Source organism: Aquarana catesbeiana, linkage group LG11, assembly GCF_042186555.1.
Source record: "Aquarana catesbeiana isolate 2022-GZ linkage group LG11, ASM4218655v1, whole genome shotgun sequence".
Classification (NCBI taxonomy): Eukaryota; Metazoa; Chordata; class Amphibia; order Anura; family Ranidae; genus Aquarana; species Aquarana catesbeiana.
This window is the reverse complement of record NC_133334.1, coordinates 50958615-50977871: the sequence shown is the minus strand read 5'-3', so window position 1 is coordinate 50977871 and position 19257 is coordinate 50958615. Positions and strand designations below refer to the sequence as shown.

Here is a 19257-nt window from a genome sequence, read left to right as displayed (position 1 = left end):
CCTGCGTTAGAGGAGTATCTCCGTGGTCTTCGTTCCACTTGGGCACAAGTCCAGGAGGTTTTGCGGCATGCTAATGGTAGGTACAGACTCTATGCTCACCGCAGACGCCTGCCTGCGCTTTCCTACCAGGTTGGGGACAGGGTCTGGCTGTCGTCCCGCAACCTCCGACTTCGTGTTCCCTCACTGAAGTTCGCACCTCGGTTTAGTGGGCCTTTCCATATTCTTCGCAGGATTAACCCAGTGGCTTCCGCATGAGACCTTCCTTCTAATATGCGTATTTCAAATGTATTGCATGTCTCCTTATTAAAACCTTTGGTCTGCAACCGCTTTACCACGCTTTGCTTTGCCACGTTCTCACCCTGTACAGGTTGAGAACCATGAGTAGTATGAAGTACAGTCCATTGTTGACTCCCGTAGGTTCCGTGGGCGCATACAGTACCTGGTGCATTGGAAAGGGTACGGTCCAGAGGAACACTCCTGGGTCTCATCCTCGGACGTACATGCCCCTGTCCTCCTCCATGATTTCCATAGATGTTTTCCCCTCAAGCCTGGTGGTCCTCTGAGGGGGAAGGGTCATTGAGGAGAGGGTACTGTCAGGGTTGGGCTCAGCCCTTCCTTCTCTGAGTTGGCCGCTCAGCTGTCGGCTAATTGCCAGCTCCTATCTCTCCACAGTTACTCAGCTGTTGATGATATCCTGCCTTAGTCAACATCACAGAGGGGCTCTCCTGCATTCCTGTTTAAAGACTTGCTTGGCTGACATCCCTTCTGGCTCCAGACCCTGCTTGCTGTTTTACTACGCTCATCTCCGGTTCCCTGACGTTTGACTTGTCTGACTATCCATTCCCTGTTCCTGAACTCTGGCTATGTTTTGACTACGTTTGTTCTATTTACTTTTATTACTAAACAAGTGTGATTTAACTGTACTTCTGTCTCGGTCTGATGTCATAGTTTCTGACACTTTCAAAAAACCAAAACGTCCTAAAAAGCAGTTGTGTCAAAAACGATATGGTGCGTTGCCATGTGTTGCAGTACGTTTCCTTCCAAATGAATGGCACTGCAAGGCATGTAGTGTGTGTTGATGAGCGTTGCATTACCATGTGTACACCTAAAACACATAGATGGAAATTTGCTGTTAATGAAAGTGCTGATACTGTGCAGCCTGGGAAGGCGGCGGGGGCAGGATAGTGACCAAGGTGCATTGCTTAGCTGCAATAGAGAACACCGCATCACCGACCTGGTTATTCTGTCTGGAAATAGGCTGGATATAAATAATTTGTCGGATGAAAAAAATCATATGTATGCATTTTAGCTGTGTATTTAATGTGTGGGGCAGCACAGTGGCTTAGTGGTTAGAACTTCTGCCTTGCAGCACCAGGGTCCTTGGCTTGAATGCCAGCCAGGACAATATCTGCATGGAGTTTGCATGTTCTCTTGTGCTTGCATAGGTTTCCCCTGAGGTTTTTAAATACATGCTGGTAAGTTAATTGTCCCTAATACGTGTATGTAGGCATGTGAAGTATGGACCTTAGTGTGTAAACACCTTGGAGGACAGGGACTAAGAATGTAGAGTATGTAAAGCGATGCGTAATTTGTCAGCGCTATATAAATATCTGTGCTTTAAAATGTGCTCTTCAGCTAAATTTAACAGACTGTTCTTTGCTATTGTTTATTTTAGGATAGAAAAGGGCAAACTGCAGTGTCTTCCAATGGAAGCTCATCTCTGGGCAAACTTCTCTCCCCTTCCATGCTTCCCTATTACCTATTTATTACAGGTTCTTATACAGCGCCATCAATATATACAGGTGGCTTTACACATATACAGTATATTGTACATTCACATCAGTCCCTGCCCACAAAGAGCTTACAATCTAAAGGTCCCTAACTCACATTCATACATACACATAGCAGGGTCAATTTAGACAGGAGCCAATTAACCTACCAGAATGTCCTTGGAGTGTGGGAGGAAACCACAGTACCCAGAGGAAACCCACACAGGCAGAGGGAGAACATGCAAACTCCAGGGAGGTAATGTTGTAGTTGGGATTTGACCTGACAATCCTAGTGCTGCTAGGCAGAAGTGCTACCCACTTAGCCACGGTGCTGGCCATTAAGCATTTTTTTTCATTAAAGAGGAACTGCAGTCTGCTCACATAATTTGTAATAAAAACATCTTTGCCATTCTGAAGCTTCACTCCAACCACTTTGCATATTATTTTATATATACTGTGATTCTGTACTTGCCAAATATGCTGCAGAAATCTCCCTCCACTGAGTCTGGCTGCAAACCTTTTAACTGTGGGCAGCTGAAGCTGCTGCCTGTTCACTTCCTGGATTTACACAAAGGCACACTTCCAGCCCTGCAGCTCTCATTGGCCCTCTTATGACTCATTCCCCCTCTCTTCCTAGCAAACTCTCATGAGAGAGAGAGAGAGCTGTGCATGATGTCATAATCCTAGGCTTTTTACCAGACAAAAAACAGGAAGTGGGTTGTATAAGGTATTTACAGGCAGAAAAAAAAATGTTTTACTATCCAAAGTTAAAACAACAAGGGCAGAAAATGTAATAGATGGAAAGCTGAAAAAATTACTGAAGGTCCGCTTTAACCACTTGCCGACCATCTCACGTACATTTACTGTGGCAGGTCGGCTCTCCTGCGCGAACCGACGTGCCTGTAAGTCGGTCCGCGCAAGGAGGATAGTGGGCACGTGCCCGCTGTGGGTGTGTGCCCGCAGATCCCGCTGACTTGATGTCTGCCGGCATCCCATGATCGCTGTGTACAGAGGCAGAACAGGGAACTGCCTATGTAAACAAGGCGATTCCCCGCTCTAATGACCAGTTATCAGGAACAGCGATCTCTGTCATGTCCCAGTGGGCCCATCCCCCATACAGTTAGAACACTCAGGGAACACACTTAACCCCTTGATCGTCCCCTAGTGTTAATCCCTTCCCTGCCAGTGTCATTTTTACATTGATCAGTGCATTTTTATATCACTGATCAATGTATTAATGTATATTAGGTAGTTGCGCTCACCCTTATACTGTATGCATGTCCCACCAATTAATTAAATCAAAATAGTGCCATCAATAAAAAAACGATACATATATGTCATCATTTACTATCTAATGCAATGCGCCTGTCTCTTTAGATCCAGTGCGACTGGAATTTAAAAAAATCTTCAAAACTTTTGCAAAATGCTGTGTTCTACAAGTCCCATCAGTTGTGTTCTTCATATATTTATCCACCGTGCTTGAATCAATTGTGCATCCAAAAAATTATCATGATCCGTGATTTATCACTACCTTCCAATTTAAATGCTTACCAGAAAGCAGAAATAAAAACGCATGTGTATATTTCTTTAAAGTGATTGTAAGGCTTCGGGTTTTTTTTTGTTTTTTTTTAAATAACAAACATGTCATACTTACCTCCACTGTGCAGTTCATTTTGCACAGAGTGGCCCCGATCCTCGACTTCTGGGGTCCCCCGGCGGCTCTCGCGGCTCCTCCCCGCATCATATAACACCCTAGGAGAAGCACTCTCCTGGGGGGGGTTACCTTGCGGGTGCATTCTCGAGTCCAGCATTTGCATCCATAGACGCAGAATGCTGGACTCGGCCCCGCCCCCCGGCGCCCGCGTCATTGGATTTGATTGACAGCAGCGGGAGCCAATAGCTGCGTTGCTATCAATCTATTCAATGAAGAGCCGAGACAACGGGCAGAGGGGAAGAGCGCATCTCCGGCGGGGGAATACAGGACTCAGGTAAGTAAAACGGGGGACTGGGGGGCCGGTCAGTGACAGAAGTTTTGTTCACAAAACATGAGGGTTTACAACCCCTTTAACACCCAGTATGTCACGGTTTCACCAGGTACAAAGTTATTTTCTTAAGTTTCTCCAATGTGGCTTCTTATGTACTGATAGAAAACAAAACGGCCATCATTGCGCAAAATTCCTAAAGACGCATATCTTATGCGAAACGCGTTGAGGCTAATTGTGCAACGCTGACATCACATCCTGCTTATGAACTACGCTCACATTAAGGCTTGAACCACACGCTGGTTCCCTGCATTCAGAGCGGTCACTGGAACGCTGGACAGACTCAGTACTGGTCTAAAGCACATTTGCAGGTGAGCGTAAACTTTTAAGCCTTTTACTAATCAAAATAAATGTGGAATTTTGGCCGTTTTGTTTTCTATGAGTACATAAGAAGCCATATTGGAGAAACTTAAGAAAATAACTCTATACCTGACGAGACCATGACATACTGGGTGTTAACCACTTGCCGACCGGGCCATAGCCGAAAGATGGCTACAGTGCGGTCGGCTTATTCTGGGTGGGCGTCCATGGATGTCCTCCCAGAATGTTGCTCTCGCGCGCCCCCTGGGGTGCGCTCCCACAAACATCCGTAACCACCGGGTCTGGAAGACCCGCTGCATCACGGATCGCAGTAAATGGCCACTTGTAGCTGCCGTTTACCACGTGATCGCTCCGTCAAATGACAGAGTGATCACTTGTAAACAAACCGGCGTCATTTCATGATGCCGGTTCCTCCCTCCCCTCTTTGTACCGATCTGTACAGTGCGAGGGGAGAGGGGGGGAGATCATTTTTAGCAGCGCTGTGGGCTGGATCTGTAGTGCCCACAGTGCTGCTCAGTGTCCATAGTCTGCAGTACTCTGCAATAATGTGCAATACTCTGCAATAATGTGCAATACTCTGCCAATACTCTGCAATACTGTGTAATACCCTGCAGTACTCTGCAATACTGTGTAATACTCTGCAATACCCTGCAGTACTCTGCCAATACCCTGCAGTACTCTGCCAATACTCGCCAATAAATTTTAACAGAAACAAAGATTTTTATTTTTTTTACCGAATTTTCAGTCTTTTTTGGTTTATAGCGCAAAAAATAAAAAACCCAGCTGTGCTTAAATACCACCAAAAGAAAGCTCTATTTGTATGAAAAAATGGACAAAAATTTCATATGGGTACAGTGTTGCATGACTGAGTAATTGTCATTCAAAATGTGAGAGCACCAAAAGCTGAAAATTGGTCTGGTTAGGAAGGGGGTTTAAGTGCCCAGTTGTCAAGTGGTTAAAGTGGGGTTCCCATTTAAGAAAAAATAAATAAATGAAAGTCAGCAGCTACAAATACTGCAGCTGCTGACTTTTAATTGGACACTTACCCGTTCCAGGGTCCAGCGATGCGGGGGATCGAAGCACCGCTTGTCTCCCCCTCCGTTCGGCGGCGCCGGCATTGCAACTGTGGACGCCGGGCTGTGGCTTCACAGCCGGGCACCCACTGCACATGCGCGAGTGGCGCCGCGCCGTGATTGGCCGCTCAGATATCTGGGGCCTGTAATGGGTCTCAGATGATTGACAAGAGGGAGGGAGCAGAGCTGAGCCCTTCCTGTGCCGAGTAGAAGTGATGTCACCAGCCCAGGCACTGAAAGAGGCAGACTACGAGGGACCCCCTGGCAACAGGCATTTAGAGGTGAGTAAAAAAAAAATTCCAAATGTTTTTTTTTTATTTTTTTTTTTAGGCACATTCATGTATTTTTTTTTTTTTTTTGGGTGGAACACCACTTTAAAGAAATACACATAGGCATTTTTTTTCTGCTTTCTGGTAAGCATTTAAATTGGAAGTCGTTGGTAAATCACGGATCACGATCATTTTTTGGATGCACAATTGATTCAAGCACAGTGGATAAATATATGAAGAACACAACTGATGAGACTTGCAGAACACAACATTTTGCAAAAGTTTTGAAGTTATTTTTTTGTTTGTTTTTTGATTTCCAGTCGCACTGGATCTAAACAGACAGGAGCATTGCATTAGATAGTAATTGATGACACATATGTATGGTTTGTTATTGATGGCACTATTTTATTACAATGTAATAATGTCACTGGTCCCCAAAAAGTGTAATTTGGGATCAGATTTGTCCACCGTAATGTCGCAGTCCTGATATAAAAAAAAAAAAAAATCGCAGATCGCTGCCATTACCAGTAAAAACAATAAAAAAAGTAAAAGTCTCTAAATCTATCCCGTAGTTTGTAGACTTGATAACTTTTGAGCAAACCAATCAATATACGCCTAATGTTTGTTTTTGTTTTTTTTTACCAAAAATATGTAGAAGAATTTATATCGACCTAAACTGATGAATACCTTTGTTTTTTTATATTTTTGGGGGGATATGTATTATAGCAGAAAGTAAAAAATATATTTTTTTTTTTCAATTGTCGGTCTTTATTTGTTTATTGCATAAAAAAATAAAAACCGCAGAGGTGATCAAATACCACCAAAAGAAAGCTCTATTTGTGGGGAAAAAAGGAAGTTGATTTTGTTCGGGTACAACGCCGTACGACCGCACAATTGTCAGGTAATGCGACGCAGTGCCGTATCGCAAAAAAAATGGCCTGGTCATTAAGGGGCCAAATCCTTCCGGGGCCGTTAAGAACCCACTTCTTTACTTACCTGAACCAGCACTGCACCATGTGCCCACTCATACTGGTCTACTTGTCAAGACATCATCACATTGCTGCAGTTCTGGAGGATGAGAGGACCCTGCCTGCTGGACAACCCATGGGTAGTGTGCTTGTTATCCTAGGTTGTAATATGGAAACGTTAAGTAGTATCCTCTCACTTTTCTACAGAAAGAAAGAATACTCAGGACCTGGGGGATTACACGACCACCAATTCAAGTGAGTATTTTCAGATTTAAAATGCATTATCTTTCCACTAAAATGGCAATTTAGTTTGGGGGATTGCATAATGGGTTGGGAGAAGTATGGTGGATCCCCGAGAACAGCTTTAACTTAAATTGATACTAAAGCCTTGTATATTTTTCCCCCAAAATAAAAACAAGGTTTATACTTACAATATGCACAGAGAAGTTCCTCTTCTGTGGCCCCCCCCCCCCCCCCCCCCGCTGGCACTCTTGTTCTTCCTCTCCCGCATGTGCCCTCATAACAAGACATGTGCTATGGGTGGGGGGGCCGAAAAATGCGAGAGCGCTCCCTAGCTGGACAGTGTGCATCCATAGACACACACACAGCCCAGCTCAGCCACACCCCCTGCTCCCACCTCACTGGATTTGACTGACAACAGCCAATGGCTCCTGATGCTCTCAGTCTGTCCTGTTAAACCAGGAGTAGAGAGAGCAGAGCGCTGCTGCAGACGGGCACAGTACTGGATTGACAGAGGTACTAAGTTGGGGGGGGGAATAAACAAATTTAACAAATAAAACAAAAGTTTTTTTTACCTTAATGCAGATAATGCATTAAAGTGTTACTAAACCCACAACATTAAAATCAGTCTGTATATGCAGTAAAGCATGCCTGTTATACTCACTGTGGAACCTAAGAGGTTAATAGTCATACTAATGTACTAATATACATTGTGTAAAAAGGCTGTTTAATCCTGTATGCACAGATCCTCCTCATCTTCCACTGACTCCAGAACAGGTCCGGATAGTACAGAACCTTTGTAGTCAGGCTGCACATGCTCAGTTTGGTGTGTATTGCTAGAGAGTTTGTTTTTTCTTCTTAGGAGGGTGCATGTGATCAGCACAGGGCCAATCAGCACTGTCCAGACAGAGGGTCGGGGTCCTGGATCCTGATAGGACAGCTCTTTAACCTCCCTGACGGTATTCCCAAGTGTGGCTCGGGGTGGATTTTCAGCACCAAAAGCAGGAACCTCGAGCCACGCTTGGGATTGCATCGCAGGATCCATGTACAGCTTACTTACCTTGTCCCCAGGATCCTGCCATGTCCTCCCCGCACTGTGTGCGAGCCGTCCTCTGCTCGATCTATCACTGTGCCCGGGCTCCGTTCCCTGCGAGCGTTGCAACACACGGGGACGGAGAACGGCGCCAAATTCAAAAAGTAAAACACACAATACATATACAGTACACTGTAATCTTACAGATTACATTACTGTATCAATTTATTTCACATTCCTCTTGTCCCTAGTGGTCTGTCCAGTGTGCTGCATGCAGTTTTATATTATAAATACTGTTCTTTCTGCCTGGAAACTGGAGATTGTCCATAGCAACCAAAACTGTCCCTTTACATCAAAAGTGGTTTTTGTAAAAGAAAAAAAAAAACTTTTGTAAAAGAAAAGTGGTTTTAGACCAGCTAGAAAACAACGATAATAAATTAGAATCACTTGCAGAATTGATCGATAGTGATTTGTGGGGAAATCCGTCATCAAACACTGAAAGTAAAGCCAGCGACAATTCTGCAACTAAGCAAATTTCAGTGTTTTTGATTTGATTACATTTTTGAATCATTTTTATTATATTATTATTTGTTATAATTATTTATAGTTGTTATATTATAATTTATGATTTCGTTTTTCAAACTTTATCACACCCTGGATGTCTACTAGACTCTTGTTTGAACAGATTTAAGTGAGCTATTCCTAAGAATTACAGGCCTACAATATTAAACGCCAAATTTCCATGCAAAATAATTGTACCGCTTTCAGCATCAAAAATCTGAAATAATCATACCGCCAGGGAGGTTAAGGTAAAAAAAACCTTTTGACTTTAGAACCGCTTTGGGGTAGCTATACATGGCTCTATTTTCTCTCTCCAACAGGTTGAACAAGTGAGAAATCAATTCCCCCATCCACGCAAAACAGTGCTGGTGGAGGAATCTCCACTGCTGTATATTGTATTCAGGCAGCTGCTGCATCCAAGGCTACCTGATTACAATGGCGCTGCCAAATAGTCACTGCATGGGATACGATACACTTATGGTTCGAATGTAAATTTTCCATCCAATTCAATTTTTAATTGTTCGAGTGGTGCTTGCAGGGCAAAATCCTGATAAAACCCAGACAAAATTTATACCACCTATAGCCAACTTTACAGGAAGTCAGCTGTGTGCAAGAAAGTATCCTCCCCCCTAAAAATCTTATCTCAATCGTAATCAGCTCTAAAAAAGCTCCAGAGAAGATTTCGTCCGCATCTGTGAATGTCATCGATGGTTCTTTCACATCAACCAAGTTATAATTAGATTTACTATGCTGTTCTCCTAAGTAGCCCTCGTGCAAACTTTCCATTTAATGTCAGTGATCTGATTTATTACATAAGGAAACATGTCTTGTCTGGTGACAGCAGCATTGCTCATCACATGAACATGAGAACTGCCTTCAGCCGCGCTGTGACAATGATCCTCTGTCTCCGCATAGCTCTCAATTCTTCCACTGGTTATCTGAACCAGAAGCAGCAGACATGCAGGAGACGCCAATCAGAGTGTACAGCCAGGGAGGAATAGCCACTCACAGCTCTGAGAGGCACACTGCAGGAGACTGTGTCCAGGACATTCACACAAACACCTGCTCAATGTCTAAAATAGAAGACGCTTTGGTGAAAGGTCTAGAGCACAAACTTAAAGTGGTGTTCCAACGAAAAAAAAAAAAAAAAAAAAAGCATGAATGTTCCTAAAAAAAAAAAAAAAAAAAACATTTGGAAATTTTTTTTTTTTTTTTACTCACCTCTAAATGGCTGTTGCTAGGGGGTCCCTCGTAGTCTGCCTACTTTAGTGCCTGGGCTAGTGACATCACTTCCTCTCGGCGCAGGAAGGGCTCAGCTCTGCCCCCTCCCTCTTGTTAATCATCTGGGACTCATTACAGGTCCCAGATGACTGAGTGGCCAATCACGGCGCGTGGCGCCGCTCGCGCATGCGCAATGGGTGCCCAGCTGTGAAGCCACAGCCGGCGCCCGCAGTTGCAATGCCAGCGCTGCCGAACGGAGGGGGAGACGAGCGGAGCCTCTATCCCCCGCATCGCTGGACCGTGGGACAGGTAAGTGTCCGATTATTAAAAGTCAGCAGCTGCATTATTTGTAGCCGCTGACTTTTAATTTTGCTTTTAAAATGGGAACTCCTCTTTAAAGAGGATGTAAAAAAAAAAAAAATACATGTCATACTTACCTTCGCTGTGCAGTTGGTTTTACACAGAGTGCCCCCGATCCTCCTCTTCTGGGGTCCCTCAGCAGCGCTCCTGGCTCCTCCTCTTCTCGAATGCCCCGTTGGAGAGCCGCTCTCTCTCTGGACACTCGTGCGGGTGCGCGCGCCCGTGTCCTGCTGCTGCGTCCATTGACACAGGCAGCAGGACTCGGCCCCGCCCCCGGCATTGGATTTTATTGACAGCAGCGGGAGCTATTGGCTGTCAGAGGAGCGCTACCCTGGTTCCTCTCTTTTAAAGCGGAACTCTCCATTTAAAAAAACTGCAAGAAGGCAGGCTCATTACATGCAAAATCAACAACTCCTGTAGCACTTACACACAAATACTTTGTGCAAAAAATGAACAAAAAGTCTCTTCTGCCATAAAATAAAGCTACCTGCCTGCTCACAGCCTTCTTTAGAATGTACACTGAGCTGCGCAAGCACAACTCAGTTTATATTTCGGCACAGATCCTGTGTACAGGGATGACAGAACTCTTGCATTTGCGCACAAGTGTGGTTATCCCATGTCAACCAGTAAAAACGGCTGCAGCCCAGCACCCAGAGGAAGCTAGGTACAAGATACCATCGCTGGCGGGGGACCTTGGACCACTGCGGACTTTAGTTCCACTGTTAAATACTCAGATTCCCCCATCCCCGTTAAACCACATAGATGGACAAATCTGCTGCCGGCTGGCACTTGCCATTGATGAGATGCAGGCACTGTTCAACTGAGAATTTCCCACACAGTTCCTTCAAAAAAAAAAGTTGACTGAAAATTTCACTTTTGCAGAACCGGGTGGTGCCAACAGGGCCACCCATGGAATGAATTTTCGGATGATTCTGCAGGTATCTGCCAAAATTTGATATATCCAGCTTAAGCCTGTCCCCCCTACCATTCCTCCCCCCCCCCCCCCCCCCGCACAACTAGAGCCCCTTATTGATGCTCTCACCATAGACTTGGGATCTGGAGAAGAGGAAAAGGATCAAAGTACCACATGGTGGGTCCGGGTGCTCAGATGACCCATGGGCTTCCATGCATGTCTAGGAAAACAAAACACTGCTGTTAGAAAAGTCGGACTTTCCCCTTCTGTACTGCCAGTCACTGGTACTTTATCGTGAAATCTAACATTTTCCTTCAGTGTGGCTAGAAGGATATCTACAAAGAGTTTAATCTCCTCCTCCACAGCAAATCTGTACTCTTCTTTAGTCTTTGCTTTTGGCCTAAACTCGTCGTCCTCGTCACCAACACATAAATATGTCACTGCCCGAGTGGCAGATCCCAGAGAACACAGAGCCAACCTGACCTCAATTTCCTTCACCCACCATTCCTGCTTCTCCCAATAGGTTCCGAATGAACAAGGTTTAACTTCTCGACATCAACATGAAAGTATTTACATGACACAAAGTAAATGTAACGTCTTACCACAAAAGAAAAAGCTGTTTCCAAAAAAAAAAAAAAAAATTAAACCTCTTTCATACCGTAATACCTAATAAACCCAACACATTTTTTTTTTAAAGCTGAGCTTACAAACATCTAAATACACAAATAGAATACATACAGTGGGGACGTAAAGTATTCAGACCCCCTTCAATTTTTCACTCTTTGTTATATTGCAGCCATTTTCTAAAATCATTTAAGTTCATTTTTTTCCTCATTAATGTACACACAGCACCTCATATTGACAGAAAAAAACAGAATTGTTGACATTTTTACAGATTTATTAACAAAGAAAAACTGAAATATCACATGGTCCTAAGTATTCAGACCCTTTGCTCAGTATTCAGTAGAAGCACCCTTTTGATCTAATACAGCCATGAGTGTTTTTTGGAAAGATGCAACAAGTTTTTCACACCTGGATTTGGGGATCCTCTGCCATTCCTCCTTGCAGGTCCTCTCCAGTTCTGTCAGGTTGGATGGTAAACGTTGGTGGAGCCATTTTTAGGTCTCTCCAGAGATGCTCAATTGTCAGGGCTCTGGCTGGGCCATTCAAGAACAGTCACAGAGTTGTTGTGAAGCCACTCCTTTGTTATTTTAGCTGTGTGCTTAGGGTCATTGTCTTGTTGGAAGGTAAACCTTTGGCTCAGTCTGAGGTCCTGAGCACTCTGGAGAAGGTTTTCGTTCAGGATATCCCTGTACTTGACCGCATTCATCTTTCCCTCGATTGCAACCAGTCGTCCTGTCCCTGGAGCTGAAAAACACCCCCACAGCATGATGCTGCCAACACCATGCTTCACTGTTGGGACTGTATTGGACAGGTGATGAGAAGTGCCTGGTTTTCTCCACACATACCGCTTAGAATTAAGGCCAAAAAGTTCTATCTTGGTCTCATCAGACCAGAGAATCTTATTTCTCACCATCTTGGAGTCCTTCAGGTGTTTTTTTTAGCAAACTCCATGTGGTCCTTCATGTGTCTTGCACTGAGGAGAGGCTTCCGTCGGGCCACTCTGCCATAAAGCCCCGACTGGTGGAGGGCTGCAGTGATGGTTGACCTTCTACAACTTTCTCCCATCTCCCGACTGCATCTCTGGAGCTCAGCCACAGTGATCTTTGGGTTCTTCTTTACCTCTCTCACCAGGGCTCTTCTCCCCCGACAGCTCAGTTTGGCCGGACGGCCAGCTCTAGGAAGGGTTCTGGTTGTCCCAAACGTCTCAAGGATGATCAGAAGAAATGGACAGCACCCGAGTTAAAATATATGAGTGTCACAGCAAAGGGTCTGAATACTTAGGAGCATGTGATATTTCAGTTTTTCTTTTTTAATAAATCTGCAAAAATGTCAACAATTCTGTGTTTTTCTGTCAATATGGGGTGCTGTGTGTACATTAATGAGGAAAAAAATTAACTTAAATGATTTTAGCAAATGGCTACAATATAACAAACAGTGAAAAATATAAGGGGGTCTGAATACTTTCCGTCTCCACTGTATATGGTGATGGATTTCCTTGCTAAAGGATTTGTATTTCTATCCATCCAGTCTTGAGATATACACAGCTCTGCATACAGCCTTGCCTTTTCTCTTCTGTAGAGAACTTACAGGTCTTGTCCTTACTCCTGCATATGACTGGACAGTGAAACAAGAAGCGGAAAACTGATGGGCTTGTCACTCTGTCTGCTCCTATCAGCATGCTCTTTGCAATAGTTCCTGTTTTTCCCTCCCCCTCTCTGAACCCTGATGCTAAGTCAAATTAGGTACCTACCCCGTTTTGTTGTTGTGTCTTTTACATCGCCCTAGAGTTCATCTTTAAAGTTGGTCATACACTACACAATCTAGGTACAGTCTCCTTTATACAGTATCTCACAAAAGTGAGTACACCCCTCACATTTTTGTAAATATTTTATTATATCTTTACATGTGACAACACTGAAGAAATTACACTTTGCTACAATGTAAAGTAGTGAGTGTACAGCTTGTATAGCAGTGTAAATTTGTTGTCCTCTCAAAATAACTTAACACACAGCCATTAATGTCTAAACCACTGGCAACAAAAGTGAGTACACTCTTAAGTGAAAATGTCCAAATTGGGCCCAAACTATCAATATTTTGGATGGCCACCATTATTTTCCATCACTGCCTTTAACCCTCTTGGGCATAGAGTTCACCAGAGCTTCACAGGTTGCCACTGGAGTCCTCTACATGACAACATCACGGAGCTAGTGAATGTTAGAGACCTTGCGCACCTCCACCTTCCATTTGAGGATGCCCCACAGATGCTCAGTAGGGTTTAGGTCTGGAGACATGCTTGACCAGTCCATCACCTTTACCTTTAGCTTCTTTAGCAAGGCAGTGGTCGTTTCGGAGGTGTGTTTGGGGTCGTTATCATGTTGGAATACTGCCCTGTGGCCCAGTCTCCGAAGGGAGGGGATCATAATCTGCTTCAGTATGTCACAGTACATGTTGGCATTCATGGATTCAATGAACTGTAGCTCCCCAGTTCCGGCAGCACTCATGCAGCCCCAGACCATGACACTCCCACCACCATGCTTGACTGTAGGCAAGACACACTTGTCTTTGTACTGCTCACCTGGTTGCCGCCACACACGCTTGACACCATCTGAACCAAATAAGTTTATCTTGGTCTCATCAGACCACAGGACATGGTTCCAGTAATCCATGTCCTTAGTCTGCTTGTCTTCAGCAAAGGGTTTGCGGGCTTTCTTATGCATCATCTTTAGAAGAGGCTTCCTTCTTGGATGACAGCCATGCAGGCCAATTTTATGTAGTGTGTGGTGTATGGTCTGAGCACTGACAGGCTGACCCCCATCCCTTCAACCTCTGCAGCAATGCTGGCATCACCCATATGTCTATTTCCCAAAGACAACCTCAGGATATAACGTTGAGTACGTGCACTCAACTTCTTTGGTCGACCATGGCAAGACCTATTCTGAGTGGAACCTGTCCTGTTAAACCGCTGTATGGTCTACTCACTATGCTGAAACTGCCTTGATCTCATATTCTCCTACCTATGAACTCCACGCAACCCTCTCCAGCATTCCTTTTCCCTTCTCTGATCACTACTTTATTAGTTTCACTCTCTCCTTATCTTTCTCCTCTTTGCCTTTCAACTACCAAACAATTACCTGTAGAAACCTTTGCCATCTTAACCCTTCTCTTCTTTTTTCTGCTACAGATTGTCTCTATGACATCCTTGTCCTGCCCCAACCTGGCTACTTCTCTCTACAACAGTTCACTGTGACCCATCCTGGATACCTTGGCCCCCTCACTATGCACAGAATCAGGCCCTGACCATTACAACCCTGGCAGACAGACAATACCAGAATCCTCAAAAAACAGAGCTGTGCTCTTGAGCGTCTGTGGCGTAAGACTAAGTCGCAGCAAGAGTTCAGCCAACATAAATCTGCCCACCAAAAATACCATTCCTGCCTCCACACTGCCAAACAGACCTACTTTATCACTCATTAATACCCACTCACGCAGTCCCCGTCAACTCTTTTCTACCTTTAACACTGTACTTCGTCCTCCATTACCTCCACCCACTAACTTACTGCCCAGGAGATTGCTAATCACTTCAAAAATAAGATTGAGACAATATACCTCGAGATCTCCCTCACTTTACACTTTGTCCTCCTGTACAATCTATACTCTTGTTTAACCTAGCTACTACAGAGGAAGTCAAACTTTTTTTTAACGCCCACCTAACCTTCTGCCTGCTGGACCCTGTTCCTTCTCAAATACTATGGTCACCCTCTGACTCTATCCTACACTCTAACTCATATCTTTAACCTCTCCCTCTCTCCTGGCATCTTCCCCAACTCTCTGAAACATGCTCTAGTCACTCCCATACCAAAAAAGGCCTCACTGGACCCCACCAATCTTAACAACCCAAGACCTATTCTCTTTACTCCCTTTGGCTTCCAAACTCCTTAAACGTTTAGTCTACAAGCGACTGAGTGACCACCTCATTGAGAATAACCTTCTTGATCCCCTTCAGTCCAGATTTCATCCACAGCACTCCACAGAAACTGCTCTCCTAAAACTCACAAACATCTTACTAACAGCTAAAACCAACGGTCATTATTCCGTACCCTTACTCTTGGACGTCACCACTGCCTTAGATACAGTTGATCACCTACTCCTCCTCAAAAAACGCAATTTGCTTGGTATGCATTGCTGTGCTCTCCGTTGGTTCCAATCTTACCTATCTCACCGCACCTTCACTGTCACTTACAGCTCCACTTCCTCCTCTCCAACACCTCTTACCGTTGAGGTCCCCCAAGGTTGTGTCCTTGGACCTCTACTATTCTCGATCTACACGTCCTCCCTGGGTCAGCTGATAGCCTCCCATGGCTTCTGCTACCATTTATATGCCAATGACACCCAAATCTATCTCTCTCTCTACCCCTCAGCTCACCCCATCAGTCTTCTCACACACTGATTTACTAACAGTCATATAAGCCTGGATATCACACCACTTCCTCAAACTGAATCTAAAACCGAGCTCATAATATTTCCTCCCCCACATGCCCCTTCCCCTGACTTCCCCACATGCCAGGGTGCTAGGGGTAACTCTAGACTCTGAACTGTCCTTTCAGGCCCACATCCAATCCCTGTCCAAATCATGCTGCCTTAGCCTCCGCAACATCTCTAGAATACGCCCCTTTTTAAGCAATGACACCACCAAGCTTCTAATTCACTTCCTGGTTATCTCTCGCCTCGACTACTGCAACTCACTCCTCACCGGATTACCTTTACATACACTATCCCCCCTTCAGTCCATAATGAATGCTGCTGCAAGACTCATCCACCTTACCAACCGTTCAGTGTCCTCCACCCCCTCTGCCAATCACTGCACTGGTTTCCACTCACCCAACGAATAAAACTCAAAGTACTAACCATAATTTACAAAGTCCTCTATAACTCTGCCCCCAGCTTCATCACTAACCTAGTCTTAAAATACCAACCAAGCCGCTCTCTTCGGTCCTCCCTAGACCTCCTGCTCTCTAGCTCTCTTGTCACCTCCTCCCATGCTAGCCTCCAGGATTTCTCCAGAGCTTCTCCCCTCCTTTGGAACTCCCTACTTCAATCCCTCCCCTAATCTATCCAAATCAAAGGTACTTTTTCATTACCATTTTAATTTCTCTCAGTTCCTTTTTTTTTGGATGGTTTAGCACATGCTTTTTAATGTAACATCTTGTAATGCGTTCATGCAACATTTCTGTTTTTAATTGGAATGTATCTCATTTCAGACAGTGAGACTTGCTCTCTGTTTCTCTTTTGTTACGCCTTTGAACCTTGATCATGTCCTGAAGAAGCCTCACGGCGAAACGCGTAGACGCACAAGGGTTCACTTTATTGACTGTATCAGTTTTCATGTTTTTTATCTCTTTTTGAACATTGTGTTTGTATAATGTATAATGTATTTTTTCAAATAAATTATATATTTTTTCTCACTTCTCCATTGTTTCCATGCCTAAAAAGTCAGATTTTTGGCTACCTTAGTAGTATCCTCCTCTAAATCTCCAGGCTCCCCCCCCCAAAAAAATCAAAAGTTAGCAGCTACAAATACATTGCATCACGGCATCTGAACTAAGGCGAGCAGAAAGTAAAGCCTTGCAGCTTCACAGCCAGTTTCCTACTGCGCATGCGCGAGTCGCGCTGCACCTTGTGAATGATCCCATAGTCTTCTGGGAACTGTGATGTCTCCCAGGAGACTGCGGGGGAAGGAGGGGGGCCAAACTTCTGGCTCTGTTCACCGTGCGATCTGAGCCAGAAGTGGGAGCCAGTATCTGTCAAAACCAGGTAGCTGCCCACCCCCTGCCCCAAAAAAATTGCCAAATGTGGCAGTGGAGGGGCAGTGGATGCAAACAAGCAGAGCTTTCCCTTTTGGGTGGTGCTCAACTTTACGCTGTCCATACACTGCCAGTAGGCTAAACAAAAGAAATGTAACCGATTTCTCCATCCACACTAAAGTCGCAAATGGACAAATCTCCCATGCCGATTGTTGTATTCTGACAGCCGGTGCTGCCAGCTGTCAGAATACCAGTACAGTGCCTTAATCTGATTCGATGCAGGCACTGTTCAGCTAACAATTTTTGACTTGGCTGAACAAGAGAAGATCAACTGACTCCCCCATCCATGTTAACAGCGTGGATGGAGGAATCTCCACTGCCGCCTATCGTTTTCAGGCAGTCGTGCCACCTGCAGCTGCCTGAATACAATGACCCTTTAAAACAGTAAATGCATCTAATAGGATTCAGTGATGGTTCTGGCAATAATTTTCCATTTGGCTCAGCCAATTTTTACAATTGCTTTTGTCGAGCTGGGTGCTGCTTAAAGCGTTTGTTAACCCCCCCCCCCCCCAAAAAAAAACTGATTCTGTGCCCTTAAAGCATGTTATACATCACAGCGCTTGTGCTGTGTCATTTGGCCCCATGTATCACCTGAACTACCTGTCTGATCCTGCCTGGCTATGCCCTTTCATCTGTACGCTGACCATAACATATCAGGGCTGCTGAGCCTCAACACCATTGTCAGCGTATGTGCCTCAGTCAGCCCCAGCCTGCTCTCTGTCTCCTGTGTCCTCTCCTCCATACTCTCCCCCCTCCCCTCTCTGTCTGCTCGTGTCAGCGCCCGCATACCCCCCCCACTCCTGCTGCTCTTATACTTAACATTAAAATGCTTATTAGAACAATAAGTTCCCATGTATCTGTGTTATATCATTCATTTGCTTATCTGTACTGAGAACACAGAGTCTTCCTGCGATCATGTGACTCTTTGGCTCTCTCTCTCTCTCCTCTCTTCTCCTCCCCGGCTGACGTCAGCAGCAGTGCTCGGCCCCACCTACTGGAACTGTCAGCCAGGCAGAGGAGAGAGGAGGCAACTGATCGCAGGAAGATGCTGTGATTTCAGTGCAGATAAGCTATTTATGATTTAACACAGACACAAGGAAACTTATAGTTCTAATACAAGTGGCTTAACAACCACTTTAAAGGACCACCTGTTGAATCAGTCAAAATTCGAGCCATCTGTGAGCAGCCTTAGGCCGGCCATACACAGCAAATTTCTTTCCTGCAACCTGTTCACTTGATTCCCCACATCAACACAGACAGTGTTGAAGCGGGAATCCCTCCTGGGCCACTGTCTTCCCCCGCCCACCATCGACCCCTGCTGAGAGAAGACAGTAATTATTGCTAGCGACTATAGCAGCCGCTAGCGATTCTCAAGGATGAAACCCTGCATGCTGGTTGTATCCAAGTTGTTCGAGCAATCAACTTGATACATTCAGCCTGCCCACATGCAGTTCAAATCTCGACCAGTTACTGCTGAACCGGCCAAGATTTGAACTGTGTATGGTTATTTGAGTTATTGTATTCTAACAGCGGTCAGAATACACCAATCAGTGCTGCCAGCTATAGCCAGCTGCAATGATCGCTTGGGTAAAAAACCCGACAGGGTGACAGTACAGAAGTCAATCAGTAGGTTGACTGACTTTTGTACAACCAGCCTGCCCATACATGAGTCGAAATCTGTCTGGTCCCTGCTAAACTGGCTAAAATTTTGATCCATGGATGGCTGCCTTTCGGCTAGTAAAGCACTGCGTAAAATTGACGGCACTATACAAGTACCTGTAAAAATAATAATACTACTAATAATAGTAATACACGTATAAATTCCTCCACAATGATCACCCCTGCCAGCTATTGTATTTGACAGCTTCAGTTTACCTGAACAGTGACAGAAAATGATTTGATGCAGTCACAATTTTCCACCTGGTTCCTTTGACAAAAGTCGATTGAAACTCAACTTTTGTCAAGCCAGGTGGTGACAACAGGACCAACTGCATTGCAAATT

The 19257-nt window shown here is 44.8% G+C and overlaps 1 protein-coding gene across 7 annotated transcripts in view; it reads right to left on the bottom strand.

Annotated features, from left to right (window-relative positions):
- The window catches only part of CSTPP1 (centriolar satellite-associated tubulin polyglutamylase complex regulator 1), a 298540-nt gene that overhangs the window by 228548 nt on the left and 50735 nt on the right, over nucleotides 1-19257 (bottom strand). For 4 of the 7 annotated variants that reach the window (XM_073604333.1, XM_073604326.1, XM_073604327.1 and 1 more), the window contains one exon: nucleotides 10900-10990. The exons of the other annotated variants lie outside the window; for them this stretch is intronic. In XM_073604333.1, coding sequence (XP_073460434.1) covers nucleotides 10900-10984 — 85 coding nt within the window. In that variant the 5' untranslated portion in view covers nucleotides 10985-10990. The remainder of the gene's footprint in view (nucleotides 1-10899; nucleotides 10991-19257) is intronic. 7 annotated transcript variants of the gene reach the window in all.